This window comes from Acomys russatus, chromosome 19 (genome assembly GCF_903995435.1).
Source record: "Acomys russatus chromosome 19, mAcoRus1.1, whole genome shotgun sequence".
Lineage (NCBI taxonomy): Eukaryota > Metazoa > Chordata > Mammalia > Rodentia > Muridae > Acomys > Acomys russatus.
Window position 1 is genome coordinate 51,842,340 of NC_067155.1, and position 27,989 is coordinate 51,870,328.

At 49.8% G+C, this 27,989-nt stretch overlaps 2 protein-coding genes across 3 annotated transcripts; one reads left to right on the plus strand and one right to left on the minus strand.

The window, feature by feature from the left end:
- The first annotated feature begins 10 nt into the window (after positions 1-10).
- Positions 11-9,172, plus strand: Eif2b1 (eukaryotic translation initiation factor 2B subunit alpha). Its single transcript, XM_051161448.1, has 9 exons — positions 11-93; positions 1,136-1,237; positions 2,750-2,886; positions 2,993-3,109; positions 4,784-4,900; positions 6,158-6,222; positions 8,042-8,117; positions 8,454-8,579; positions 8,996-9,172. Exons 1-9 carry the CDS (start codon positions 81-83, stop codon positions 9,158-9,160), a joined length of 918 nt encoding a protein of 305 aa, XP_051017405.1. The 5' UTR covers positions 11-80; the 3' UTR covers positions 9,161-9,172.
- A 1,677-nt stretch (positions 9,173-10,849) lies between these two features.
- On the minus strand, positions 10,850-27,111 carry Ddx55 (DEAD-box helicase 55). 2 transcript variants are annotated; one of them, XM_051161449.1, is made up of 14 exons: positions 26,936-27,111; positions 25,898-25,948; positions 25,730-25,816; positions 22,954-23,045; positions 22,780-22,842; positions 21,713-21,862; positions 20,502-20,691; positions 18,323-18,405; positions 16,113-16,244; positions 14,536-14,628; positions 12,683-12,797; positions 12,208-12,376; positions 11,281-11,573; positions 10,850-11,082 (listed from the first exon to the last, which is right to left on the minus strand). In XM_051161449.1, the coding sequence occupies exons 1-14, from the start codon at positions 27,041-27,043 to the stop codon at positions 10,906-10,908; spliced, it is 1,803 nt and encodes a 600-aa protein (XP_051017406.1). In that variant the 5' UTR covers positions 27,044-27,111; the 3' UTR covers positions 10,850-10,905. The 2 variants fall into 2 exon arrangements, with proteins under 2 accessions (XP_051017406.1, XP_051017407.1); XM_051161450.1 differs by lacking the exon at positions 26,936-27,111 and adding an exon at positions 26,689-26,710.
- Between the last annotated feature and the right edge of the window lie 878 nt (positions 27,112-27,989).

Sequence of the window (27,989 nt, forward strand, 5' to 3'; positions counted from 1 at the left end):
CCGCGCGGCGACGGAAGTGATGCATGAGACGTGCGACCCACTGTCAGCCCGTGGTTTGCTGGGCCAGTCGCTAGGAAGCCATGGAGAACCATGGTGAGTGTGTGGCCGGGGCGTCATGGATACATGGGTCCCCAGCCTCGCGCGGGCAGCCTGAGCCCCGGGACACGTTGTCCGGCCGCGAGCCGCTTCCTTCTATCACTGCCCTTGCATCTTTGGTCTGGGCCCCTCGGATTCTCGCAAAGTGGCTTAAGCCCTTTACGACCCGAAAAGCTGGCTCTCGGAGGCAATGTGCTGGCCCCCGAAGCCCGGCGGTCCCCGGTGCGCAGTAGGAAGACGCCTTGCCCCTCCTTAAAGGCATTTTTGGTTTGCTCGTCCTTTATGGTTATCAGAACGTTTGTTGGTTGGTTGGTTGGTTGGTTTTTCGAGACAGAGTTTCTCTGTGTAACAGCCCTGACTGTCCTAGACTCTTCTTTGTAGACCAGGCTGGCCTGGAACTCACAGAGATCCGCCTGCCTCTGCCTCCCTAGTGCTAGGATTAAAGGAGTATGTCACCACACCCGGCTGGAGCAAAATATTTTAAATGAGTGAACTGGGTACATATATACATTTATTTTGGGCACATGACTTAGCTTATTGGCATAGATTACTCAAAAGGCTGCAGGTGGAATTGACAAACTGGATAAGAGGATTCTCCAGACCACTAGCCCCTGGTCTCAGCCCCTAAATTCTATGCTTTGCCCACCAATAGCTTTTTTAAAATATGAAAGAGGTGTGTTCCTGCCAACCCGTAAGGAGGTATTGTCTGTAGTGCTGTTCCCTTTAACTTTGAAAGCTGCTTTTTAAAATGCATTTGCTTCTTTTTCGTTGTTTTGTTTTTGTCTTTCGAGACAGGGTCTCTCTGTGTAGCCTTGGCCGTCCTGGACTCGCTTTGTAGGCCAGGCTGGCCTTGAACTCACAGTGATCCGCCTGCCTCTGCCTCCCGAGTGCTGGGATTAAAGACATGCACCACCATGCCCGGGCCTCATTTGCTTCTTATTCTGAAGGTCAGCAGTTGTTACCAAGCTCTCTGGCCTCATCTTGCTAAGTTGGTGTGATGACCCATTTTTTATTTGTTTGTTTGGTCTTCTCTTTCTAGAGATAATTGAATACTTTAAGTCTCAGGTGAAAGGAGACCCTAACATGGCCTCCGCGGTGGCTGCCATCCAGACTTTGCTGGAGTACTTGAAGAGAGATAAAGGTATGAACCATCTGGGCCATAGGAAAGTCTCTTCAGATGACTTTTAGGAAGGTGGGCAGGGAGATATGCAGAGGTGCCTACAGTCTCAGGCCCAGCCTCTGTGTCTGTGACAGGCCTGTCAGCCTGGAAGGAGCCCTCAAGTGACCACCTAAAGCCTTCCCTTCCACCTACCACACATACCTGGACTCAAGCGTCAACAATACAGCCTTAGCCAAAAGGCATAAATTACAGCAATTATTTAGCTTTATAGATGAGTAACCAAGCTCCTAGCTTGTCCTAGATTCTGTGCAGATGCTATAGAGAATGTTCCAGAATAAATGCTGGTATTATTATTATTATTCATTGGGATCTGCCAAATGAGTATTCTAAGTCTTAAAAATTTGGGTATAATGTGATCTCTTGTACATACAAACTAATGATGGTGCTTCTCCCTTCTCACGGAGTGGCCAAGAGCACGGTTTCTCTAACACAGCCTTGCATGTCTTCCCATGCGTCGGACTCTGCACTACCTCACAGATCTCATCCGCCACCGCTAACCTGCCATGCTGTTGCTTACTACAAATGCATCAGCCTGGCCCTGCTGGCCTCTTTGATTATTAATTTCTATTTTATTATTAGTGTATGCATGAGTTTGGGTATGCACACGCCACAGTGAGCCTCTGGCTGCTAGAGGACAGCTTCAGGAGTTGGTTCCTTTTTACTTAGGTCACCAGGCTTGCACCTCAAAGTGTTTTCGTCCATTGAGCCATCACATTGGCCTTACTTGTTTTTCATACCAAGTGTGTCCCCACCTTGAGCCTTTTTTTTTTTTTTTTTTTTTTGGTTTTTCGAGACAGGGTTTCTCTGTGTAGCCTTGGCTGTCCTGGACTCGCTTTGTAGACCAGGCTGGCCTTGAACTCACAGCGATCCGCCTGCCTCTGCCTCCCGAGTGCTGGGATTAAAGGCGTGAGCCACCACGCCCAGCCCCACCTTGAGCCTTTGTGTCACTGACATCTCACAGAAGCTGTCCTCACGGATCTCCATGGGTCTGGGTCCTTTCTAATTCAAGTCTCGGTTTAAATGGCCTGTAATCCAAAAGGCCAGCCCTGTAAGGTAGCTGGACCTTGTTCATTGTCCTGCCTCTTCCTGTCCCTGTTACAGTCGTAACTCCTCTGTTTTTCTCCGTGCTTGTCTGCTGCTCCATGAGAACAGAGCATCTCCCAGTGGCTGGCACAGAGATGCAGCCAGTAGTCTCTGACAGAGTGGACGAACTGGGGCTGGAGAGATGGCTCAGAGGTTAAGAGCACTGCCTGGTGTTCCAAAGGTCCTGAGTTCAATTCCCAGCAACCGCATGGTGGTTCACAAGCATCTATAATGACATCTTGTGCCTTCTTCTGGCTTGCAGGTGTACATGCAGACAAAACATTGTATACAAAATAAATAAAAGCTTAAAAAAAAAAAAAATGACGAACTGCAAACCAGCAAGGGCCGTGACACTGAACGAACCTCACAGTCCTCACTTGGTCGTTGCAGGAGAGACGATCCAGGGCCTGAGAGCGAACCTCACCAATGCCATAGAAACCCTGTGTGGTGTGGACTCCTCGGTGGCCGTGTCCTCTGGCGGGGAGCTCTTCCTTCGCTTCATCAGCCTCACCTCCCTGGAGTACTCTGTAAGCACCGCCCTCCCTGCAGAGCCCTCCCCGTCTGTTTGCCTGCAGACGCTGTTAGCTTTACAGGCACTGCCTTCCCGCCTGCCTTCTGCTCTTTCCTTCTCAGGATTACTCCAAATGTAAGAAGATCATGATTGAGAGAGGAGAGCTTTTCCTCAGGAGAATATCCCTGTCGAGGAACAAAATCGCCAATCTGTGCCACACTTTTATCAAAGACGGGGCGGTGAGTAGGCTCCTCTTGTGCACTGCTAGAATCAGGGCTTTGAGTCACACTGCTGGGCCAGAGGGCCTGGCTCTGTCACCTACTGCCAGCAGCTCCCCGGCTGGGCGAGTGAAGGGCCAGTGAGATGCTGTGTGTAGTCAGCGTTCTGTAAACACAGTCACTAGAGACCTATCATTGTGACCTGGGAGGAGAACATGGGGCCAGCATACATTGGTCTTGATGTAATAAGCACTTGTCTTTTTCACGGAGCTGGAGATGAAAGCAAGGGCCTCATCAGGCCAGACACGCCCTACCACTGAACGACATCCATAGCCTCTTAGGCAGCTGCTTTACTCACATTTGTGTTTTATTATGTGTCTGTGTGGCCATGCCTGGGGACCACAGTGAGCATGTGGAGGTCAGACTTGGTTCTTTGTACCGTACAGGAAGCCATGGTGTGGCTTGGTGACAAGCACCTTTACCCATTAAGCCACTTGACCTCTTCTAGGGATTTTTATGATTGGGTTCTTAGTTCTCTAACCTGAAGTGAGTCTGCCCAGACCAGCTGTTACCATAGCGACTGCCAAGCATCACTGAGCCAGCGTCGGCACTGGGTGGAGCAGTCCTTTTTACAGCTACAACCTGTCCCTAGTTAAGTGGGAACTGGCTGGTTCAGCCAGCCTACAGCCTGTCCCCTCCACCAGGTGATGGAGCGTTCATGCTTCCTCTGCCACTAGCACGGCCTCCGCCACCTTGGCTGCACAGACCATGCCTGTATTTACTGGCGTCCTGCTCGTAGATCTTGCCTTCAGCTTTACTGCGCTTCCCACCTCTCTCGTAGGCAGTTAACTACACGGCGGTCATGTAAATGGTGGGGTCACAGACCTGGGCCGATTAGAGGCAAGGTCATCCTCCTCCTTTCCCCGTCCCATGGTGTGGCTGTGGTGTGGCTTTCTCACCCTCACCGCTCACAGCAGCTGGCTCCTAACCCTGCAGCTCAGTTAAAAGCAGAGCTGCTGGATCTTGAAGCTATGGGAGAAACCGGGGCCTTGTTAAATGCAGACTCCTCAGGTCCAAGCTGAGGCCTGAGCACCCGAGATTCTAGTGGGCAGTTCTGAGAGCCATGTCCACCACCTCACCTTATTAGTCCTCTGCATTCTTAGTGCACAGGCCATGAGTCCACAAGTCACTGTCCATACCACAGATGGCTCTATTTACCCCACTGTTGAAAAACTTGTTAGCTTAGTTTGTATCTAGTCACTAGATTTTTACCCCTTCCAGAGAAATTAGGTGGAACTGCAACAGGTGGAGCATATGACAGAACAGGCACCCAGGGCTCAGTTCCCCTTGGCCTTCTACTGCCGGTCACCTCATCGGGTCATTGTATGACCTACCTTTCCTGACAGGCCAAGTGTGCAAGCTATGTCTCATCCCCAGGGAAGCCAACTCGTGAAGTCTCCCAGGTCTCCAGATATCCTGGCTTCTGTGCCCTTGGGCTCTGCTGGGGAGATCCATGCCTCTTTCTTAAGCAGAACTGTGGAACTGCTTAGTGTACTGTCAGAGTCCTCTTCCCATCCTCAGTGCTCTGTAGCATGCTGGAGCTTCATCTGCTGAGCATGAGTCAGCAGGCAGGGTGACAATGGCTGGCTGGCGACTTGTCCCTCTCACTGATGGAGGGGTTTTTTTGTTCCACAGAGAATTTTGACCCATGCCTACTCCAGAGTCGTCCTGAGGGTCCTGGAAGAAGCCGTGGCAGCCAAGAAACGGTTCAGTGTGTATATCACGGAGTCTCAGCCTGATTTGTCCGGGCAAGTATCTCACCACCGGCCAGTGAGTCAGCCTTACCTTGGACACATCCATGACTGTCCCCTACCCTGGGAGGGAAGTCACTGTGGGTTTGAAGGAGCCCAGCACAGCCTGTGTCGTTTTCAGTTTTCAGGGTTTTTCTTTCAGTAGTTACATCAGAGTAGCAGGATGGTGGGTGACAAGTGTCCTGGTTCCCAGACTCCTTAAGAGTGTCGCTTTTGTTTTCTCTGTAGTGCTGGGAACTGGATGCTGCTTTGCACATGCTAGTCAGGCACTCTGAAGCTCTTCTCCAACTCTGTAGGTTTTGGGTTTTGTTGATTTTTGGAGACAGCGTTTCTTCTGTGTTGTCTTGGCTGTCCTAAAAGGTTTGTTTATTTTATGTGCATTGGTGTTTTGCCTGTATGTATATCTGTGTAAAGATGTCAGATTCCCTGGAACTGGAGTTACAGACAGTTGTGAGCCACTGGGTGCTAGGCCACTAGGTGCTAGGAGTTCAGCTCAGGACCTTTGGAAGAGCAGTCAATGCTCTTAACCATTTGGCCATCTCTCAAGCCCCCAGATCTATAGTTTAAAAAAAAAAAAAACCTCAGTTCTTGTTTGGCGATGGTGGTGCATGCCTTTAACGGAGCATTTCGGAGGTAGAAGCAGGCAGATGTCTGAGTTCAAGGCCAGCCTGGTCTATGGAGTGAGTTCCGGGGCAGCCAGGGCTACGTAGACAAAGCTTGTCTTGAAAAAATAAAACTACTCCTCAGTTTTTGAAGCTGGAAAGATCTGGGTTCAATTCCTCGCAGCCAAATGGTGGCTTACAGCTATCTGTAATTTTCAGGTGATTCAGTGCCCTCTTCAAGCCTCCGCAGGCACCAGGCCATGCACACAGTACACAGATGTACACGCAGGCAAAGCACCTATTCACATAAAATTAAAAACGACTAAATGTAGCCGTTAACCCCAGCACACGGGAGGCAGAGGCAGGCAGATCGCTGTGAGTTCAAGGACAGCCTGGTATACAAAGTCCAGGACAGCCAAGGCTACACAGAGAAACCCTGTCTCAAAAAAAAAAAAAAAGCCAAGGGAACAAAACAAAACAACTAACTGTTTAAAAAAAATTAAAAACTTTTGGTTCTCATTTCCCTGGTCCCGAGTCAGGATCTGCCCCTTAAGCTACGGAGGTGACAGGACATCTCTGTCTAAGTCAAGTTCATCATGCGTCACTGTGGGGCCTCCTTGGGCTTTATCTAATGTTTTCATGTCACCTCCAGTAAGAAAATGGCCAAAGCCCTCTGCCACCTCAACGTCCCCGTCACTGTGGTGCTGGATGCTGCTGTTGGGTGAGTATGGCTCTTCCTCTGCACCTGCACTGCTGACTCCATGCCGGGTTTCCTAATTAGAGTTTGAATCCTGTCCATAAAATCTGCCTGGGTAGAGCACTGGCTGCTCTTCCAAAGGTCCTGAGTTCAATTCCCAGCAACCACATGGTGGCTCACAGCCATCTGTAATGAGATCTGGTGTCCTCTTCTGGCCTGCAGGTGTACACACAGGCAGAATACTGTATACATAATAAATAAATCTTTTTTAAAAAAAATCTGGGTAGCATCTCTCCCTTAGAGTAGTCACCCGCCCTGCAGCAGCAGGGTTATCACAAAGGTCTTGAGAGTGTAGGACACAGACTACAAGCTTGGCGGTGGACCTGTGTTCCTGCACATTAGTTTACAGGGTCTTGTTTCTGGGACAGGTCCTTGTAGCCCAGACTGGCCGGAACTCACTGTCCTCCCTCAGAGTACCATGGGTTGCTGGCATGAGCAGCTCATGTTTTCAGAGTAAAAGGCAAAGGTCAAGCTATGGTCAGCAGTTATGTAGTCAGCGTATCTGTCCTCAGACATGGCTGTTCCATGACACGCTGGGAGCTTTGTCCCAGATGGGTCATCACTATTTATCGCTAAAGAACAGTAGTCCCTTGGAACAAAAGCTCATAAAGAAGGTGGTTGGGGGAGCCTGGAGAGATGGCTCAGAGGTTAAGAGCACTGCCTCCACTTCCTAAGGTCCTGAGTTCAATTCTCAGCAACCACATGATGGCTCACAACCATCTATAATGGGATCTGGTGCCCTCTTTTGGTATGCAGGTATACATGCAGGAAAACACTATATATAATAATAAATAAATCTTTACAAAAAAAATAGGTGGTTAGAGGTTTGTAAGATAAGCATCTTCAGCAGTTCTTTTTTTGGGGGCGGGGGGTTGGTATAATCCTGGCTGTCCTGGATTTGCTTTGTAGATCAGGCTGGCCTCAAACTCACATCAATTCACCTGCCTCTGCTTCCCGAGTGCTAGGATTAAAGGCATGTGCCACAAGCCTCTTCAGCAGGTCTTACTTTATTAAAAAGTAAACTGTGAGCCAGGCATGGTAGTGCACACCTTTAATCCTAGCACTCGGGAGGCAGAGACATGCGAATTGATGTGAGTTCAAGGCCAGCCTGGTCTACTAAGTGAGTCCAAGACAGCCAAGCTACACAGAGACCCTGTCTCAAAAAAACAAAAACAACAAAAACTAAACTGTGTTGGGCTGGAGAGATGGCTCAGCAGTTGGGAGCACTGACTGTTCTTCCAGAGGACCCAGGTTCAATTCCCAGCACCCACATGGCAGTTCACAACTGTCTGTAACTCCAAAATCTAACACCCATAGACATACAATGCTGGTGTGAGGGTATCATATCTTGGAGTCAAAGACAGTTGTGAGCTGCCATGTGGGTGCTGGGAATTGAACCCGGGTCCTTTGGAAGAGCAGGCAGTGATCTTAACCACCGAGCCATCTCTCCAGCCCCAACATACAATGCACATAAAATAAAAATAAATAAATAAAAACTGTGACACCTATTAGCCCTGTACTGGGAGGCAGAGGCAGGCAAATCTCTGAATTCCAGGCCAGCCTGACTTACACAGTGAATACCAGGCCAACCAAGGCTACATACTAAGACTATGTCTCAAGTTTGAATGCCCGTGACAAGGTAACTGGTAACAGTGCCAGGGCAACTGTGTATCGCAAAAGCCCTTCTGAGAAAGGCAGCAGTGGAGGCACTTGCCATCATCAGACATTAACTGGAGACAAGAAAAGCCCGGACAGAAAGCTTTTCCTTTTTCCATTTCCTCAGCTATATCATGGAGAAGGTGGATCTTGTCATAGTTGGTGCCGAAGGAGTGGTTGAGAATGGAGGGATTATTAACAAGGTAGGTTGTGTCGCACTGTTCCCAGCAGCCCCTGCAGCATAAGCTAGACTGGCAGATTTCCTCTTTGGAGGCTGACCTTTGCATTTTGTGTCATTTACATGTATATACAGTAGATGCTTTTGTTTGGATCTGTAGTTTGAGACACAGCCGTCTATAATGAGATCTGATGCCCTCTTCTGGCCTGCAGGCGTACATGGACAGAGCACTCATATACATAAAGTAAACCTCTGTCTAAGGGAGCGAGCACGCCCTGGATTGCCGTGCCGAACCGCAGGCACGCTGCTTCTGCTTCCGTGAGCCCTGCGAGCTCATCTTCCATTTTCCCTGACTTCTCAGATCGGGACCAACCAGATGGCTGTGTGTGCCAAAGCCCAGAACAAGCCCTTCTACGTGGTAGCAGAAAGCTTCAAGTTTGTGAGGATGTTCCCGCTCAACCAGCAAGATGTCCCAGATAAGTTCAAGGTAAGCTTTACATATTTAGTAAGGTCTGTTATGCTACCCTCAAACAGTAACGTTCCAGAAAATTGCCATTTCCTCCAGTGTCAGGATACAAAGACACTGGTGGTCGGACCTGGGCGCACTTATGGGCAAAATCTCTGCTGGGAGAAGCAGCTGGTGGCAACCCAGCCTTGGAATCAACTGTTGTCTTCACTCCTGCCTCTGCTTTTACAAACCATGTGACCTTGGCCAGGCACTTCATTGTGGCCTCTTGCTCCCTTGCTCGCTCGCCTGTCTGTGGGCTGGGACGTTGTCCCTGCCATCCTGCTGCACAGCAGTTTCCTGACCTGAGAGCTCACTTACTGCTCAAGCCAGGACTTCAGCAGTGCAGAACCTGGATAGGAGGCCAAGCCAACTAATACGAGTTCTTCTCTCCTCAGTACAAGGCAGACACTCTCAAGTCTTTGCAGACTGGGCAGGACCTCAAAGAGGAACACCCATGGGTCGACTACACCTCCCCATCCTTGATCACCCTGCTGTTTACGGACCTCGGTGTACTGACGCCATCTGCTGTAAGCGATGAGCTCATCAAGCTGTACCTGTGAGCAGCCCCGTCCTGCCTGGCGCGTGCGTTTGTGTGTGTGTGTGTGTGGCTGTGCAAGGTGAGCAGCTCTGCACTCCAGCCAGCAGAGGACAAACTACATCAGACTTTCCAGTCTGTATGCTAAGGGTTCACATTCGAAGTCCTCAAGGATCCTTTTATCTGTCACACCTGAAGCCTGTTCCCAGTTCTAGAACCAAGCGGAAGCATCCTTATGGTTTTCAGAAACTCACTGTCCCAGAAGTACAAGTTAGACAACTGGCTGCAAAGCTGAGGAAAGACGGCACACAAGCAGGGACCGCTCCTCATCCTGCTCTCCAGGCTGCTCTGCATCAGTGAACGGGATGCAGTGGCAGCTGCTGAGGACACATATTGCTGGACTTTCTTGGACCTGCCAGCAGATGAATAGTGACACAGACTTACTCATTCTTTCTATAGCTTAGGCTACCTACCAGCTAGCTCGGCTAACTTAATTAACCTGATGTTCTTGTCCGTAACCCACCATGAGCTAGCTCGTTACCTCTCTCTCTCTCTCTGTCCGGGTACTTTCCCTGTCTTGTTGGCAAATCCCACTAGCCCCTCAATTCTTCTACCAGAGTCCTTGTCTCTGCCCAGAAGTTCTAGCCTCCGTTCGTACTTCAGCTATGAGCCATAAAAATGACAACAGGAAACTCCAACCAGTACCCAGCTCTCGGAGAATTAACAGTTGAATAATACAGACAATCTTCACACAGCGCGGGTACCTCACAAGACAGGACACGCTTGCTGAGTGCATCTGGCCCTCAGGGCTCCAGCCCCTCAGCGGGATCAAGCCAGACAGGAAGCATACCAATGCAGGAGCCATTCACATGGCACTGCTTACAAAAAATCTAAACTTGAGGCACACACCAGCGCTTGGGAGGCAGATGCAGGTGGAGCTCTCTGAGATCGAGGCCAGCCTGGTGTGCAGAGTGAGTTGCAGGACAGCCAGGGGCTACAAAGAGAAGAAACCCTATTTATTTTGAACATGATCAGGTCCCATTTGGGAAGAAATCAGGATCTTTTCAAATAAATTCTATGAACAATTTGGATACGGTATTGTTTCAGTACAAGGAGAGACCGGCCAGAAACAGTGCAAGCATGGTTGGCCAGAACACCAGAAATAGCACATTCTCGGGATAGGAATCCTGCCATGGCTTTCAGAGGTTTGCCAATAAAACACCACCACAATCCACTCTAAAATGTTCCCAGCCCCAGTCTGGGTGTGGTGGCACCAGCCTGTGACCCCAGGAGGAGGATCAGGATGAGCACCTCCTGGACTGTATAGTTTACTCCCTTTGCCTCTGTGGGTGCTCTGCTTGGCAGGGCTGCAAAAAGTGCTACATGTGGTGTGGGAGGAAGCAAGGGAAGGTCAAGTGACGGAATAAGACTTAAATTATACACGGCCCAAAATCAAGTGTACTTCATTATCTTTTTTAAGAAAGAATTTTTTTAAAAAATGTGTGTATATATATACACACACACACACACACACACACATTTTTAGTCTGTAATAAAGCACAAAAACCACCCCAGAAAAAGCACAATTAATCAAAATTAATACTGGCATGTTATTTACACTCAAAAACCTAAACACACTTCTGTGAGACTCTAGGGATGTGGCGCTCATGAGTGTGCCATCCTTTGGTTTCTCCCAGTCCGGACAGACAGTCTTCCAGGAAGAGGAGTACGGGGCCAGCTGTGAGGTGGCCTCCACCTGAGGTTCTGAGGTCAACTGTCTTCTTCCGAGTCCGAGACCCCTGAGTCTGTCAGCTGAACTGTTCTCTTGGCACTTGTCAACAACCCCTTCTCAAATTCTTCCTCTGTGATTTTACCTTTTTTAAATTTTTTCAAGAGCCTCGTATCATTGAGGAGTTCCTCCATGTCCTCGTCATCAACATCAGAGCCCTGAGTGCCAAAGAAACAACACATGCCTGTCAGCCGAGGCTCTAGAGAGCGGCGGGGTCAGCTAACAGCCCCAACCATGGGAGAATGCTAACACAGGTGTCTACACAGCTCCGCCCACCTTGCTGTTCTCATGCACATTAGGTGCTTTCCCAGTGCGCGGCCAGGAGGGGGAGCCAGGGAGTAAAGGTCACACTTTACCTCATCCCTTTTCCTTTTCGCACTCATCTTCTTCTTCCTTTCCTTTTTCGCTTTCTGCTTTGACCAAGCTTTATTTTTGATGAATTTCCTTCTCCCTTCATTTTCTGTTCTCTCTTTTCTTTTCTGCTCCAAAAGTTTCTGCCTCTGTTTTTCTCTAATTTTATCTTTAAATGGAATCGTGTCAGTGTCGATGTCCACAGGCACAAAGTCTGGAAACTGCTTCCCCCGCAGTTCTGGCATCCTGGGCATCCTTAGCAAGGCAAAGCCGCGAGCAAGCCCAGCAAAGTCAAGATCTAGTAGATAAGGAATCGGTCAGCACTGAAAGACACCAGTCAGGGCGCAGGAGTTCTCAACTATGCCTCCTAACTAAATGATGTAATAAGCCGGGTAGTGGTGGTGCAGGCCTCAGGGAGGCAGAGGCAGGTGGATCTGTGAGTTCGAGGCCAGCCTGATATAAAAATCCAGGACAGCCAAGGCTACACAGAGAAGTCCTGGCTTGGGAAGATTTTTTTTAAAAGTACTAAATTCACTTTAATTAGAATTTTTTTAAGCAACATTTTTTTCAAAGGTGGAAATGGCAGTTTATTTTGCACCTACTCAGGACTTTTTCTTTTTTTCCTTTTTTTAGGATTTCTTGGAAGGTTTAGTATACTACTAGCATGCCACATGTTTCACTGAGACAACACAACCCTGACACCAAAGCCTCAATTCAGAAGGAACATGATTATGCCAGGCATAGTGGTACCCAGCTTTAATCCCAGCTCTTGGTAGGCAGAGGTAAGGAACTCTCTGAGTTTGAGGCCAGCCTGGTCTACATAGCAGAGACCAGCCAGGGCTACAGAAAAGACCCTGTCTGAAAAAAAAGAAAAGAAAAGAAAGAAAAAAGAAAGGAACACGTTAGAGAAGACGGCGTGCTGGCTGGCTCACCCTTCAGCCTGAAGATGAGGCTGCACTCGTGCTTTGCGTAGGCCTGCACAAAGGACACAAAGGCTTTCATGCCCTTCTCGAACACTGCTCTGTCAGCCAGGGCCATGGCCCGGAGCTTCGGCAAAAGATCTGCTGTGTTTCTCTGGAGGCTCATCTCCTGCAGGGGACACTAAACGAGACCAACACCTCACCATCCCTGTAGTCCCTCCACCTCAGTGTCCCCTAGATCTCACCATCCCTGTAGTCCCTCCATCTCAGTGTCCCCTAGATCTAATAAACCAAGGATAGAAAGCACAGTGCACTAAGAGCCAGGGCCCAAATCCAGCCCAAGGACATAACAGTCCTACTGAGTAAGGGCAGCAATAGGTGGTGTTCCCAAGATATGCTGCTGGCTGATGCCACCCCAGCCAGCCTAGGTGAGTCTGCAGCCCCTCCCTCCCTCAGTTTCTGACCAGCAGCTACCAGGCCAGCTTACTTTCTGGTTGATGGCCAGGAAGTTGATGTATGCCTCCTCCATGGGTAGCAGGAACACCAGAGCACTGCCACCGTGGCCGATGCGGGCTGTGCGTCCACAGCGATGCACGAAAGCGCTGGGGGAACAGGGTGGGGCGGTACCCCAGGGGTGGCAGTGGGCATCGCCTGGCTTCAGCCAGCAGCTGCTGCACTACACAGCACTGCACAGAGGCACAGGCCACACAGCTCAGGGCCTACTGGATCACCAGCTGATGAGCACAGAAGAGATGCAAAGAAGCATCCTAGACATGACTCTGAGGGACAGTCTGGTGGTTCTGAGGACACCGACCAAAGCTGGGCTTCCTCAGGTCACACAGCAGGGATGACGGGAAAGGGAGAAACAATGAAAGACATCAAGAGAAAGTGCCCTGGAATGGCAGATGTCAAAAAGGCATCCCTGGGAATTTGAATGGAACTTTGGCACTCAGAAGTGTGTGAGGAAAACCAGGTGTGGTGGCGCATACCTTTAGTCCTAGCACTTATGAGGCAGAGGCCTATACAGGGAGTTGCAGGACAGCCTGGGCTACACAGAGAAACCCTGTCTTGAAAAACTAAAAATAAGGGGCTAGAAATATGGTTCAGTGGTTAAAGCACTGACTGCTCTTCCAGAGAACCTTGGCTCAAATCTCAGTAGCCACTCACAATGTCTATTACTCCAAGATCTGATACTCACATACATTTAAAAAGAAATAAAAAAGCCAAAAATAAATAAGAATGTGAGGAGTGTCCACTCACTTTGATGGAGATACGTAGTTTTCTTAAGTGTACTCTGCTGCTTTTTTCTATATTCTGGTATTTAGCCAGGTGGTGGTGGTGCACACCTTTGATCCCAGCACTCCGGAGGCCGAGGCAGGCGGATCTTAATGAGTCAGGGGCTAACCTGATCTACAGAGAAACCCTATTTCAGGAGGAAAAAAAAATTCTGGGGTGCTGGAGAGATGGCTTAGAGGTTAAGAGCAGTGGCTATTCTACCAAAGGTCCTGAGTTCAGTTCCCAGCAACCACATGGTGGTTCATAACCATGTATAATGAGATCTGGTTCCCTCTTCTGGCGGGCAGGCAAACACACACAGGCAGAATAGTGTATAAATAATAAAGATTTCTTAAAAAAAAAAAAAAGTTGAGCCGGACGTAGTGGCGCACGCCTTTAATCCCAGCACTCGGGAGGCAGAGGCAAGCGGATCGCTGTGAGTTCAAGGCCAGCCTGGTCTACAAAGTGAGTCCAGGATGGCCAAGGCTACACAGAGAAACCCTGTCTCAAAAAACAAAAACAAAACAAAACAAAAAAAAGTTAAAAAAAATTCTGTAATTTGCAGTTCTGCATGAACTTTGAGTAGTAGAGTTTTCTTCTCATTTCTCCCTCTCCACACACCCTTTGCAGACAGCAACTCACCTCAGCAGCCCAGGTTACTAAACTCATGAATACCATCCTAAACTCGGCCTCATGAAACAGATTACAAGAGGGAGGTACCACATCTGTCTGAAAGGGACTGCTACAACACACCACAGTGAACATATCAAAAGCTTTCGGCCATTTGCCTTCTTCTGCAGTTTAATCCAGCTGGTAGAGGGCTGGATTTCAAAACTTTAAGCCTGATGTGCAGTGCATGCCTGTAACCACACCACCACCACCACCACCACCACCCCAAGAGGTGAAGGCAGGTCCATCACAAGTTCAGGATCATCTCTGGCTACGTGAGACTCTTGTCTCAAAGCAAACAAAAACCCAGTTATATTAAAATATCTGAAATGTCACTGAGTGTTCATCGTGCTCAGCCCAATTCCAGGACACAGGACCAACAAACACCCTGCACACCTGGCATTGCTGGGAGGGTCGTACTGCAAAACCCAGTTGACTTCGGGAATATCGATGCCCCGGGCCATCACGTCAGTGCACACCAGGATCCCACTAGGAATGAGAAAGCAGCACTGTGAGCAAGGCCAGCCCTTCTCTGTCACCTGCAGTGCACCTACCCCAGTGACAGCAGTACAGGGCTCTGCAGTTCCTGACAGAGAGAGCTGTATTTTTTAGTGTAATATTTTGATTTCTTTTTTTCTTCCTCCTGCGACCTTCCTAGACTTTATAAACTGCCAACAAAAGCGGGGGGGGGGGGCGGGGGGGTGGAGGAGGCTGGAGAGATGGCTCGGCAGCTGAGGGTACACACTGCTCTTTCAGATGACAGCACCCATGACAGGCAGCTCACAACCACCAGTAACTCCAGCTCTGGAGGATCTGCTGTCCTCTGCTGGGCTCCGAGAGCACCTGCACTCACAGGCATGCACCTACACACAGACGCTCCTGCTTCGCAGTGTATATCACACACACGCACAGAGAAGTGGGGGAGATAACACAAGGGTTCTTTCTAGCTTGTACCAGGGCTGCACTTAGACCTTTTCCTGATTTTGAGACGAAGTCCTCTGGCACCCTCTCTAGTCGGAGTGCACCCTTGAACTTGCATTTCGGTCTCAACTTTCCAAGTGCTGGAGTTACACTCATACACTGTCACATCTGGCTTTAATTTTTTTTTTTCAAGACAGGGGGTTTCTGTGTAGTCCTGGCTGTCCTGGACTCACTGTGTAGACCAGACCAGGCTGGCCTCGAATTCAGAGATCCACCTGCCTCTGCCTCCTGAGTGCTGGGATTAAAGGCGTGCACTACCACGCCCAGCTTCATTTTTTAAATTCATGTATTTCTACTCAAGAAATGAAACTATAGAGAGCCAGCCTCAGCAGCCACTAGAAAACAAGAACCATCTTCACTCAATGACTTGGGGACAACAGCAGGGTGTCGCTGTGCCCTTGCAGCCATGCAATTCTTAGGAAAAACAGATGCCTCAAGTTCTCTCTGCATAGCCAGTACCCTACAGCCTACAGGAGGATTTGTTCCAAGGCTAAAAGACTGTGTTTGTTCTTGTTTACCCAGGAACAAGTAATCTGATAAATCTCTACTGTGCCAGGCTCTAGGAGACACAGCAGTGAACAGACATGCTAGCTACACAGGCCTGTGATGGAGCAGGGAAACATAGTAACTAAGCAGTGACTCCGGCTCGGTACATGGGTCCAAACCACGCTCTGAATGCTTTCAAAGATGTAGTAACTGAGCAAGGTGTCATGGCACACGCCTGTAATCCCAGCACTCGGGAGGCAGAGGCAGGCGGATCGCTGTGAGTTCAAGGCCAACCTGGTCTACAGAGTGAGTCCAGAACAGCCAAGGCTACACAGAGAAACCCTGTCTCGAAAACCAAAAACAAACCACACATACAAAAAAAGATGTGGTAAGTGGACACTCTGCTGCTGCAGGAGGGCAGAGGGTGCAGAGAGTGGGTGAGTGCTAGAGCTGAGGAGTGAGGTGACTGGCCAGCCGCCACCGCCAAGGACAACCACCTGACTCACCTCTGCAGCTTGCGAAACTCCATGAAGATCTTATTGCGTTTGTACTTCATCTTGCCATGGATGCACAGGATCTTCACTTTCTTCAGCAGAGACTCCAGGGCCTTTCCATAGTATTCCACACACGCACACGTGCTGTGCAGGGGAGAGAAAGCACTCAGTCACTGGCTGCCTGGTCCTGAAGCTGGGGAAGGATGCAGCCGGGTGGATGCAGTCAGGCCCTCTCGGGACAGTGAGTACAGACTTGCCAACAGGCCTGCTGTCTAGAACTGGCCAGCAGGGGCTGGAGAGATGCCACTGGCTGCTCTTCCAGAGGACCTGGGTTCAACTCCCAGCACACACATGGCAGCTCACAACTGCTTATAACTCCAGTTCCAGGGGACCTGGCACCCTTATACAGGCAAAAAATAAATTTAAAAGAAAAGCAGGGGTGCTGAGCAAGCAGGATCTACTTCCGCAATGATGCCATCAGAACAAATATGACAGCAGCTTAGACAGAAAGCAGTCTGCAGACTTCCCCACACTCTTCCTGTGGAGGACTTCACACTCCACGGTCTCACATCAGCACCATTCCCAAAGGCTCAGCCGATAGTACCACTTGACTGAGCAAGTTCTCTCTCCCAGGAATCTGCGACTCAGGACCGAGTTAGCCACAGACAAAAGCAGGGTACAGCAGGGTCATCCAAAATAAGACAGGACCCGTGGAGACAGCTCATGAGGCACGGCCAGGACACAGCGATCCGCCTGCCTCTGCCTCCCAAGTGCTGGGAGTAAAGGCTGGACTTGAACAATATAGTCCAGGCTAGCCTCAGACTGCTCTGCCTCCTGCCTCAGCCTCTTGAGCCTCCACACTCAGCTTTGCCCTTTGGCTCTGAGAAGATGGGCATCCTTCTGCAGCACAAGCAAGTGGCACACCCAGAAAGAGGCCTGACACACACACCAGCGGCCACCCAGCCTCCTCCAGGACACCAGGCTGCACAGCGCCTGTTGAGCTTGGGGCTCTTTGAGCACCTCTACTTGAGCTGAGGCCACTAGCAGGTTCTTCACTGCCACCACAAGTCACAAGAGGTCACAGCGAAGTGGTTGGTGTTTTATACACCACTGAGTCACAACCAGCTCTTAAAGCAATCTGACAGGCTCGGATGTCAGTGGTCTCAGACAGCATCTGAGCAAACTAATGAGTGTGACAGAAGACATGAGCACATGTCCATCCGCCCTACAAGGATGACGCCTTGCAAAGCCTTCACTGTTGTGTCATGTGCACCTGCTATCTTCTGTGAGAGAACGTTGCTATAGGGCCAGTTGGCCTTTGAACCTCCTAACTTTCTGCTCAGCCTCCTGAGCGACAGGATTACAGCAGTAGTCAAGCGTGGCACCCACTTGGATTCATTTCTTTGTACACAAACCCTTTTGTACAAAAGTCAAAACAGGTGTGGTGGCGCACGCCTTTAATCCCAGCACTCGGGAGGCAGAGGCAGGCGGATCATTTGAGTTCAAGGCCAGTCTGGTCTACAAAGCAAGTTCAGGACAGCCAAGGCTACACAGAGATCCTGTCTTCAAAAACCAAATAAACAAATGAACAAAAAAGTCAAAACAAATTAGCTGGAGGGAGAGAGGAAAAAGCCAAGCCACCTGGAAGTGCTGGCATACACCCTTCATCCCAGCAGAAACATGTGGGTCTCCAAGTCTGAGACCATCCTGGTCTACATAGCAGGTTCCAGGCTAGCCTGGGCTACAATGAATCCCTGCCTAAAATAAAACAAACAAACAAACTCAAGCCCACCAAAAAAGGCCCATGTTCCTATCTTCTTGCCTGTGACAACAGGACAAGCACTCTAAGCGAGCAAGCTGCTTCCAGCATGTATGTGACCTGCTTCTCAGAGCAGCCATCAGCCCGGAAGAGCAGTCTGAATGACAGGAGCGGCTCTTGCCCTCTCCGCCTCAGTGTAGATGTGACAAGGCCATACAGAGAGTGGTCACCTGGAAGCTCCAGGAGGGCTCAAGAAGAAAGGCACGGTAGAGACAGGTGCAGAAACATCACCCGTGACATCGCTGAGCCCATACAGCGAAAGCGGGACTGCTGCCTTGGGATGGCTGCGGTGTGAGCCGCAGAACACAGGGTGAGCAGTGGAGGCTCCAGGCCTCAGTCTCACACAGCTGAGCACCTCCCCTGCGCCCTGGGCCCGCCCTCCCAGCTGCAGCCTGGGGACTACCTGAAGAAGACCAGGTGCTTTTCCTGCTGATGGCTCCGAAGAAAATGGACCAGCTGGTTGAATTTCTCATCTGCCTTACATATCTACATGGGGGAAAAAATCAGAGATTTGAAAAATGAAGTAATCCCCATAGCTGTTTACTTCCCACCTCCTAGACTCCTATCTGGAGACAAGTTCTCACACAGCCCAAACTGGTCTCAAACTCTTTTTTCTTTCCTTTTTAAAATTTTTTTTGTTTTTTGTTTTTCGAGGCAGGGTTTCTCTGTGTAGCCTTGGCTGTCCTGGACTCACTTTGTAGACCAGGCTGGCCTTCACCTTACAGAGATCTACCTGCCTCTACCTCCTGAGTGCTGGAATTAAAGGCGTGTGCCACCACTGCCTGGTGGTCTCAAACTCTTGTAGCAAACAGTGGCCTGGACTCCAGGTCCTCGTGCCTCCTCCCCAAGGACTAGGATTACAGGTGTGCAATAGCACACCCAGCGCGGCCTTTGTCTGTTTCATTATGCTGACTTATTTGGAGGGTATACCTGCACAGAGGTTGGTGGGTAGCTTGCATGGGTCAGCTCTGAGTCTGCCATGTTGTACCCCACCTTGAAATCAAATTGTTCACCCACAGAGCCATTCCACTGGCCCCGCCCTGAAGCTCTGTGGAATCTCACTCCTCCAGAGCAAGACAGACTTTGGAGATGTCATCTATCAGTCTGCCCAGCTCAGGGAACAGGACAGACATCCGTCAGCCAACCTGGCTCAGAGAAGCTTGATCACATGCCGCCGCCAGTGTTCAGTTTAAATTATGTAACTGGGGAGCACTGCGGTCTAAGGCAATTGGTCCCAAGACCCCGCAGCCAGCCAAGCCAAGGCCAGCTGCGGGGGCAAGTCTGTCCCAGGTGTCAGTGGGCCAGAGAGAAACCGACAACATCATTACCTCCAAGCTGGAATCTGGAGCCAGATTCGGAAGCGCCACCCAAGGCAAGCAGAGAAATGAGTATGTGATGACCCCAAGGGGTTCGGGGACACAGGTTTCATCCCCCTAACAGTGAAGTGCTCTGTTCAGGCCCTACCCGGAAACATTCAGTCGTGTGACACTTTCCCTGGATTTTAACCAAACTAACACTGAAGGTTAGAAGTCTGTCTTGTGGGCATGGTAGTCAAGTCTATCATCCCAGGATGTACGAGACAGAGGATAAGGAACTCAAGGCCACCTCAGATACATAGTGGGGTTTAGATGCCAGCCTATCTCAAAACAAACAAAATAATAAAACAAATCAAAACTCTTTGAGACTTGGACTCTCTATGAAGCCCTGATTGGCCTGGAACTTGCTACATAGACCAGGATGGCCTCCGACTCACAGAGAAGAGCCTTCTGGTTTCAGTGAATAAAGGTGTGAACCACCATGCCCAGTCAAAAATTAACTTTTTAAAGATTATTATGGGCTGGAGAGATGGCTCAGTGGTTAAGAGCACTTGCTGCTCTTCCAGAGGACCCAGGTTCACTTCCCTGCAGTCACATTGTAGCTTACAACCATCTGTAACTGCAGGATCCAGGGGATCATCAGATACACTTGGCTGGTCTTTGTAGGCACCAGGTATGCACATGGTACACAGATACCTATATGCGCACACACACACACACACACACAATATAGGCAAACATATATAGAATATTTTTAAATGTAAAAGAAGTTCTTGCTGGGCATGGTGGCACACACCTTTAATCCCAGCACTTGGGAGGCAGAGCCAGGTAGATCTCTGTGAGTTTGAGGCCAGCCTGGTCTACAAAGCAAGTCTAGGACAGTCAAGGCTACACAGAGAAACCCTGTCTCAAAAAACCAAACCAAACCAACCAACCAACAAACAAACCCAGAGGTTCTTGTGCTCAGACATTTCTAATAGTCCTCTAGGTAACTGACACAGCGGCCATCTCGGTATGGAACATGTTTACTGGCTCTTCACACCCCGAACAGGTGTGGGTTAGTTCACTATCCAAGGGCCGAGGTGCTACCACGGCCCACCATAAACAGTCTATGAGGGACAAAGCCAAGACCCACTCAGGACAGGAACTTGAGGGCATCCTGTGTAACATGCATTTATGTGTGCTCCAGTGGGACGGCTGCGCAGGTACAGGTGCGCCATCAGGCCCAGCAGCCTGAGAACGGGCGCTCACAAGCCCTGTGCTCACCATGTAGTGGTTCTCCAGGCGGGATGGGGTCTTCTGGGTGCTGCTGGCTGCCACACCCTTTTCCTTTACAGAGATTCGGACAGGGTTCCGGAGGCCTGCTCGCACCAGATTCTCCACTTCCTGTGTCTGTGTGGCTGAGAAAAGGCCTGTTCTCCTCTGCTTTGGCAGAAAGTCCAGGATTGTATTTATGCTGCAAACGAGTGCACACACACATATGCACATGCATTAAAAAGAGCAGGAGCTGGGTGCAGAGGGAGGGAGGCCAAGGCAAGATAACTGCTGAGTCCAAAGCCAAGCTAGGCTATGTAGTTAAGTTCTAGAATAGCCTGGGCACAAAACAAATCCAATATTAAAAGACCAGATGGCTAGGGATAGCATTCAGTAATGGCCACACATGTGGGAGAGCCCTGGGCTTGTAGCGCTGGAAAAATCAGCTCCATGAGAAAAAGGCATTGGGAGAAGCCATCAAGATATTTAAGGGTCGGGCTGGAGAGATGGCTCAGAGGTTAAGAGCATTGTCTGCTCTCCCAGAGGTCCTGAGTTCAATTCCTAGCAACCACATGGTGGTTCACAACCATCTATAGTGTGATCTGATGCCCTCTTCTGGCCTGCAGGTGCATACGAAAGTAGAGCACTGTATATATAATAATAAATAAATAAATCTTAAAAAAAATGATATTTAAGGGTGACATCACTGATAGATAAAAGCATTATAATTCCCGTTCCTTTTTTATACCTTTTTTACACCTATGTTACAACTCTCTAACATAAGCCTATAATAATCCACATGAACTAAATGACAAGCTACATATATGAATCATACCCAAAAGGCTGTTTATTGAACAACTTGCCCAGATCAAAGAAAACGTGAAGAAAAACATAATTTCAGAAAACCAAAAAAACAGAAACACCTGAACTAGCCAGGCACGGTGGCCTGTATCTGTACTCCTGAGGTCAATGCTAGCCCAGGCAACAAAATGACACTTTAACTCAAACTCTATACAAATAAAAGACCTGGCTGGGCGTGGTAACGCATGCCTTTAATCCCAGCACTCAGGAGGCAGAGGCAAGTGGAAAAAGAACTGGAATTAAACTGTTACAGATCCTGAAGGGTCAAGCCACCTACGGTTTGACACGCTAATGCAAACGATAACAACCACCCTCAGGTGTGAGGCAATGCGGAAGTCCCAGGGCACCCCACATTCTAGTACCTGGCCTCAAAGCCCATATCGAGAAGTCTGTCTGCCTCATCCAGCACCAGGACATCCAAGCTCTTCACACAGCTGGCCAGGTCCAGACCCTCAGCCTTCCTCCGAAACATGTCCTCCAGACGGCCTGGGGTTGCCACAATGATGTTCCCGCTTTGGAAAGAAAGTTCCCATTTGCCAGTGTGCTCTGGATCTCAGAAACATGGATGACAAGTACCAAAATACCAAGTCACCAGCCTGCAAACCCACCTAAATCCCAGGGAGAGGGAATGACGGCTGCAGGGTGGGAGCAGCAAGAGCAGGAGAGAGAATGGGGTGCAGAGTGGGCGAGCTCCAGCCACAAGCCTCGCTGGCCACCTGTGTCAGTAAGCACGCCGTCGGCACACTGCCACACCCTTGATTCCTACTGTGTACTACCTCTGCCATCTGTCTACAACAGCAGAGAAACGCAACAAGGCACCACCTGGGCCACCCAACTCAGGCCAACCTCCGACCGGAAGCTGCACACCACATCAGGGAACACATCTGTAGGAGGGAAGTAGCCAGGGGCAAGGGGAGCTCAGTGGCAGAGCACTTGGCTAGTACACATGAGGGCCAGGGTTCAAGTCCCAGATACAAGAACCAGGAAAGGAGGGAGGGGGAGAGACAGAGGGGAAAGAGGAGAAAAGAACGGGAGGAGAGGGAAGAGAAGAGAGGGGAGTGGAAAGGAGGGGGGAGGGGGGCAGGCGGGAGGGGAGGGAGCTAGACCAGCAGGCTGAGGGGAGATGTGTCCCTGCAAAGTGGCTGCCTATAACATGTATTTGCATAGGCAGGCTACCCTCTGAAATACTCCCGACCGAGCGGCAGGAGCCAGTCCTGCCAGACAAGACTCAGCAAAAGATGAGCACCAAGGGCACCAGGTGTTTACAGCTAGGTTGTCTGCACGCCTGCCCTGCCCCCAAGGTAACCTGAGCCCATCAAGTGTCCACAGGGCCAAGGGAACCGGGAGGTGGGCAGGGAGAAAATGCCCTCCGGTGTCCCCGAGGGCACTGCCTATGAGCACAGGGACAGGAGGCGGTACTCAGACTCACCCGTGCTGCTTGAACCTCTCTACATCTTCTCCAGGGTTCCGGCCTCCAATCCACAAAATCTGGCTGAAACAAGAAACGGGACTTGGAGCAAGTCAGGAAAAATAAGCCAGGCCGACAGGGATCCCCGGCACCCACCGCCGCAAGCGCCACTTCAAGGGCTCTCCATCCAATCACCTGAACTGCGGGAAGTGCTTTGTGAAGTGCGCCAGAACCTCATCAATCTGAATGGCCAGCTCCCGAGTGGGGGTGACAACGATGGCTCCTACCTGTCCACACGGGGAACCGCAGGGTCAGCAGCACGCGGGCCCCAGGGTGGATCACATTGGCCCGGCACCCTCCCTCCTCACACGAGTCTCAGGGCACAGTTACCAAATCAAGAGCTATTACGGGCAGCTCAGTGGTTGAGCACTTGTCTACTATGAACATGATAAAAATTAAAAAATAATCAATAGGGCCGCAGGGGCGGCTCAGCAGTGGCACTGGCCACCTCTCCGAAGGGTCAGTTCCCACCACCCACATGGCCGTCACGCCATCTGCAACTCCAGCCTCAGAGAATCTGATGGCCTCTTCCGGCCTCTATGGGCACCAGGCACACATGTGGCGCACAGACATACATGCAGGCAAAACATCCATACACATAACAAATTAAATAAGATAAGAATATATGAAAACAATCAACAAGTGACACGTGAAAGCCTGATGTCACTGTCACAGCTCACTGTGAGCCCATGGCCACCAGCACTGCTGCAGCTCAGGCCTGAAGGAAGTGTCACCTGTCCTGTATTTTCCCTGCACATCATGGTGTGTGTTTAGGGACACCAGACAAACAGCACATCAGCACTGGGCCAGGGGCATTTATTTATTAACAGAATTGAGACAGGAGTACGGTAGTTTGAATGAGATGCCTTAAATAGTCTCGGGCATTTGCACACTTTCCCCAGTTGGTGGCGCTGTTTGGGTAGGGTCAGGAGGTGTGGCCTTGCTGAAGAAGCCTGCAGGAGCAGCTTTGAGTGTTAGACTCTCACCATTCCCAGGTTGCTCTCTGCTTCCTGTTTAAGAATGAGATGTGAGGTGTCAGCTTGCTCCCCATGCCACCCTGCTGCCAACTGTGATGATCACGAATTCATCCACACAAAACTAAAAGCCCAAATCAACCCTCCCTTCTATGGCTTGCCTGGGTCATGGAGTTTTACCACAGCCATAGTTAAACACTTCACTCACTTTGTGGCCCTAGCAAGGCTGGTTCTAGTTCCCTCTGCCTGTGTATTTTCCCACATTTCTTAGAGCTGGCTTCAAATTCACCTGCCTCTGCCTCCCAGGACAAACGGCATCCAACACTATGCCCAGCAATGCTGGAGGCCTTCCTTTCCTTTTTTTAAATTTATGTGCGTGAGTGTTTTGTCTCCAAGTATGAATACACATCCTGTGTATTACAGGCCAGAAGAGGACCCCAGATTCCCTACAATTAGAGGTATAGAAGGTTGTAGGCCCCCATGTAGATTCTGGGAGCCACATCCAGGTTGTCTGTAAGAACAAGTGCTCGTATTCAACGAGCCATCAATTCAGACCCCTGTCCTATGTCCTGGGCCGCACCTGAGGGTATCTTAATATCAAAATCACTGCCAGGTGTGGTGGCGCACACCCTTAATCCCAGCACTCAAGAGGCAGAGGCAGGTGGATCTCTGTGAGTTCAAGGCCAGCCTGGTCTATAGAGTAAATTCCAGGACAGCCATGGCTACACAGAGAAACTCTGTCTTAAAAAAATCATAACCAAAACAAAAACAAAATCACCAACAAAAGCCACAAAAACAAGGGGTTAGCTTAATGGTAGAGCACCTGCCTAGTAAGCAAGGTCCTAGGCTGAGTCCTCAGCTAAGGGGTAAAAAACAACAAAGCAGATCACTCAAGAGGATTCCAGCTTACAGTATGAAAGCTAAAATGGGATTTCTACTCATGTCCACAGGTGCCGGAGAAAGTACCCCGGTGTCATTAGACTGTTGTCGCACTTGTGGACTGTGTACAGTTTACCCTAGTTCATTCAAATGCTGATTTCTCTTCCCAACTCTCTGGTTTCAATCTAGACATTGCATTGTGATGTTTATTCCAAGTATTTCCTGTCTCAAGCTTGTGTAAACATCTCAGTATTGCCAATAAAAGCCAACTAGCCAATGCTGAGCAACAACAAGAGAATAGAGTGGGACGTCCTGGTCCAGTGAGGGGAGGAGAAAAAAAAAGGAAGGACTGGAAGGATGGAAGGATGCCCGTGCATGGAGAGGACCAGGAAGCACCAGGAGGAATGAGCCAGAACTCGGATATGGGTAAAAAGCAAGTATAATGTGGGAAATCTGAGTGGTGGGAGGAAATTATACTAGCTTGCAGGATTAGGATGGAGCAATTATTACACAGCATTGTGCTATAGGTTAATTGAATATATCCTAGTCTCTCCGTGTGGCTATCTGGATTATGTAGCTGATTTTACTAAAATTATGGATCAGTATAAAATATTAATCATAAAAAAAAAGCCGGGCGTGGTGGCGCACACCTTTAATCCCAGCACTCGGGAGGCAGAGGCAGGCGGATCGCTGTGAGTTCGAGGCTAGCCTGGTCTACAAAGTGAGTCCAGGATGGCCAAGGCTACACAGAGAAACCCTGTCTCGAAAAAAACCAAAAAAAAAAAAAAAAAAAAAAAAAAAAATCATAAAAAAAAATAAAATATTAATCATCATTTTAACATGAAACTTTGGTTTAACAAACAGATAAATTAAAAAATGGTCTCATCAGATACCACACAGGGCTGGACTGAAGCTTACCCAGCCTCCTCCTCAGGCCCGATCCTACTGCCCCCGGGAAAGCCAGGCAGCCCACCTCACCTGGCTGGACTGAAGCTTACCCAGCCTCCTCCTCAGGCCCAATCCTCCTGCCCCCAGGACGGCCAGGCAGCCCACCTCACCTGGCTCTTCTTTAGCTTCTCCTCCCTTCGCAGAAGAATCTCCAAAATGGGGATGACGAAAGCCAGGGTTTTCCCACTGCCTGTGACCTGCAAAAGGACATAGCTTTTGACTCACTTCCCACGTGGCTAGGAGAACGCGGGACAGGCTGTACTGCATGGGATACTCACAGCTTCGGCAGCGACATCCTTGTTTTTCATAAACAGAGGGATGGTGGCAGACTGCAGGGAGAGATCACAAAGGATGGTTAAATAATCCTACAACCAAATGGCACAGACCCAGGTCCTAGGAACACCATGGGTGACTCAACTCCCCATGGACCCCACGCCAAGGGGAGCCTGAGTAAACCAGTCACCACAAAGGGTTGCATTAAACGTGACAAGTTATAGCCAGGTGTGGTGGCACATGTCTTTAATCCCAGCACTCAGGAGGCAGGGACACACAGATCTCTGTGAGTTCAAGGTTAGCCAGGGTAACTTAGTGAAACTGTTGTCTAAAAACCAACCAAGAAAAACATCATGAGCTGTTTGTAGAGACAAGTATGTCAGGAGTCCTGGATTCAAGTCCTGGCACTCCCATTGCTCTTTTTTGAACTAAAGTCCTGGAAGCACTGAGGTTTTTTTTTTTTTTTTTCTTTTTTTAACTTATTTTTATTTATGTGTATGTGCCTCCTTGTCTGCACGTTTCCTACATGCATGGAGGTACGCAAGAGGCAAGAAGAGTGTTGGATCTCCCAGATTTGGAGCTAAATTACCTCGTTCCTGGGGTTCGTATTCTAACACCTGCTCTAGAGAACGCGGCCCCTGAGTAGGTACCACAAGTGGCAAGTTCCCAGAGCCTAGATGACAGCCGGTACATACCAGGTCCTTAACAAATGGTTTAAGGTTTATGCTTGCTTGCTTTTTGATAAACTGAGCCGCGGAGACTCTCTTTCCCCGCATAACAGTCACTGGGTACCAACCTGAATTTACTTAATCCCCACAATGCTAAGAAGAAGAAAAAAAAAGCGATTGTCATCGTTTCGCAGGCGGAAAGGACATATATTGAGCGCCACTGTCCCAAGTCCCAGCTAGAGCAAGCACGAAGCTGTGAGACTCCGGCGAGGGTACCGTGAACCCGCCTGGCACTACCAAGTCTGAGCCTCCCTGGTCCCCGAGGCTGCACTCGAGCACTGACCGCTCAGCCTCGCGTCCCCGCTGGCCTGATACCTGCACTGGCGTCATGTGCGGGAAACCCAACTCGTGCAGTGCTGCCAGCACCCGAGGATGCAGCGGCACCTGCAGCGACTCCCATGCACCCTCCGTCACGTGCTCCATGCCGCGTTTTCGGGTGTCCAGAGTTGCGGCCGCCGGGAAAGGCACGGGAGTAGCACCAGAGAGCACTTCCGCTTCCGGCTGGTCCATCACACCGCGGAAAACCGCGCCCCAGCGACGACGTTCCGGAGGGCGGGCCCAAAGTGCTATGAAGCCGAGTGCCCAATCCCCGCGGAGGACGGTGGGGCGAAGGAAGTCACACCTGGGTCCCAAACACCAGCAAAAGATGCTGGGGACCCTCCGCTGGTGCGCACGAAAGGTGCGGTGATTTTGGAAGTCGGGGCCAAGCGAAAGTCACTTGGCCAGCCTAGCTTTCTTTGAGCAAGTTGAGACTGCTCACCTGCTGGCGTGCTACCAGCTGTTAAAGGCTTTCTCCAGAGGCCCTTCAGCTAATGGAGAAGTTATCTTCTCAGTGACCACAATCTAAACAGCAGACCGCCTGCTTATGTTCCCCCAACAAACTTTTAGCGTGTGCATCTAGTAGGTTCACAACTACATGGGGGCTTTTGTTTTGTTTCCCGCGTGCATAAAGATGCCAGACTCGTGGCACGAATAAGCAGAAAGTCCTCATTGCAACCTCAAAACGCTTCAGCAAGTACTATAAAGTGCAGTCTCGGGTCAGCCCGAGAAAGGCACCTATTTACTACTTTGCTTAACTTGAAATCTTTTCTGTTTATTTAATAATTGTTCGAAGGCTAATGACAGCTTTGAGGCATTGATAGGGCAGGCCATGTACAGAGTTGGGCAGCAGACAAGGCCTTACAGGACACAGTAGTTGATTATTGGTATCCCTGGCTCATTAGCAGCTCTGTGACTCAATTCATCTCCCGCGAACCTATTTCCCCACATCCACACACTACCTGGTAAAGTAAAAATAATTCAAATGTGATTTCGTCCACCCCAAAGGCCTTAAAATGTTTAACACTCACACACGTACACACACACACAC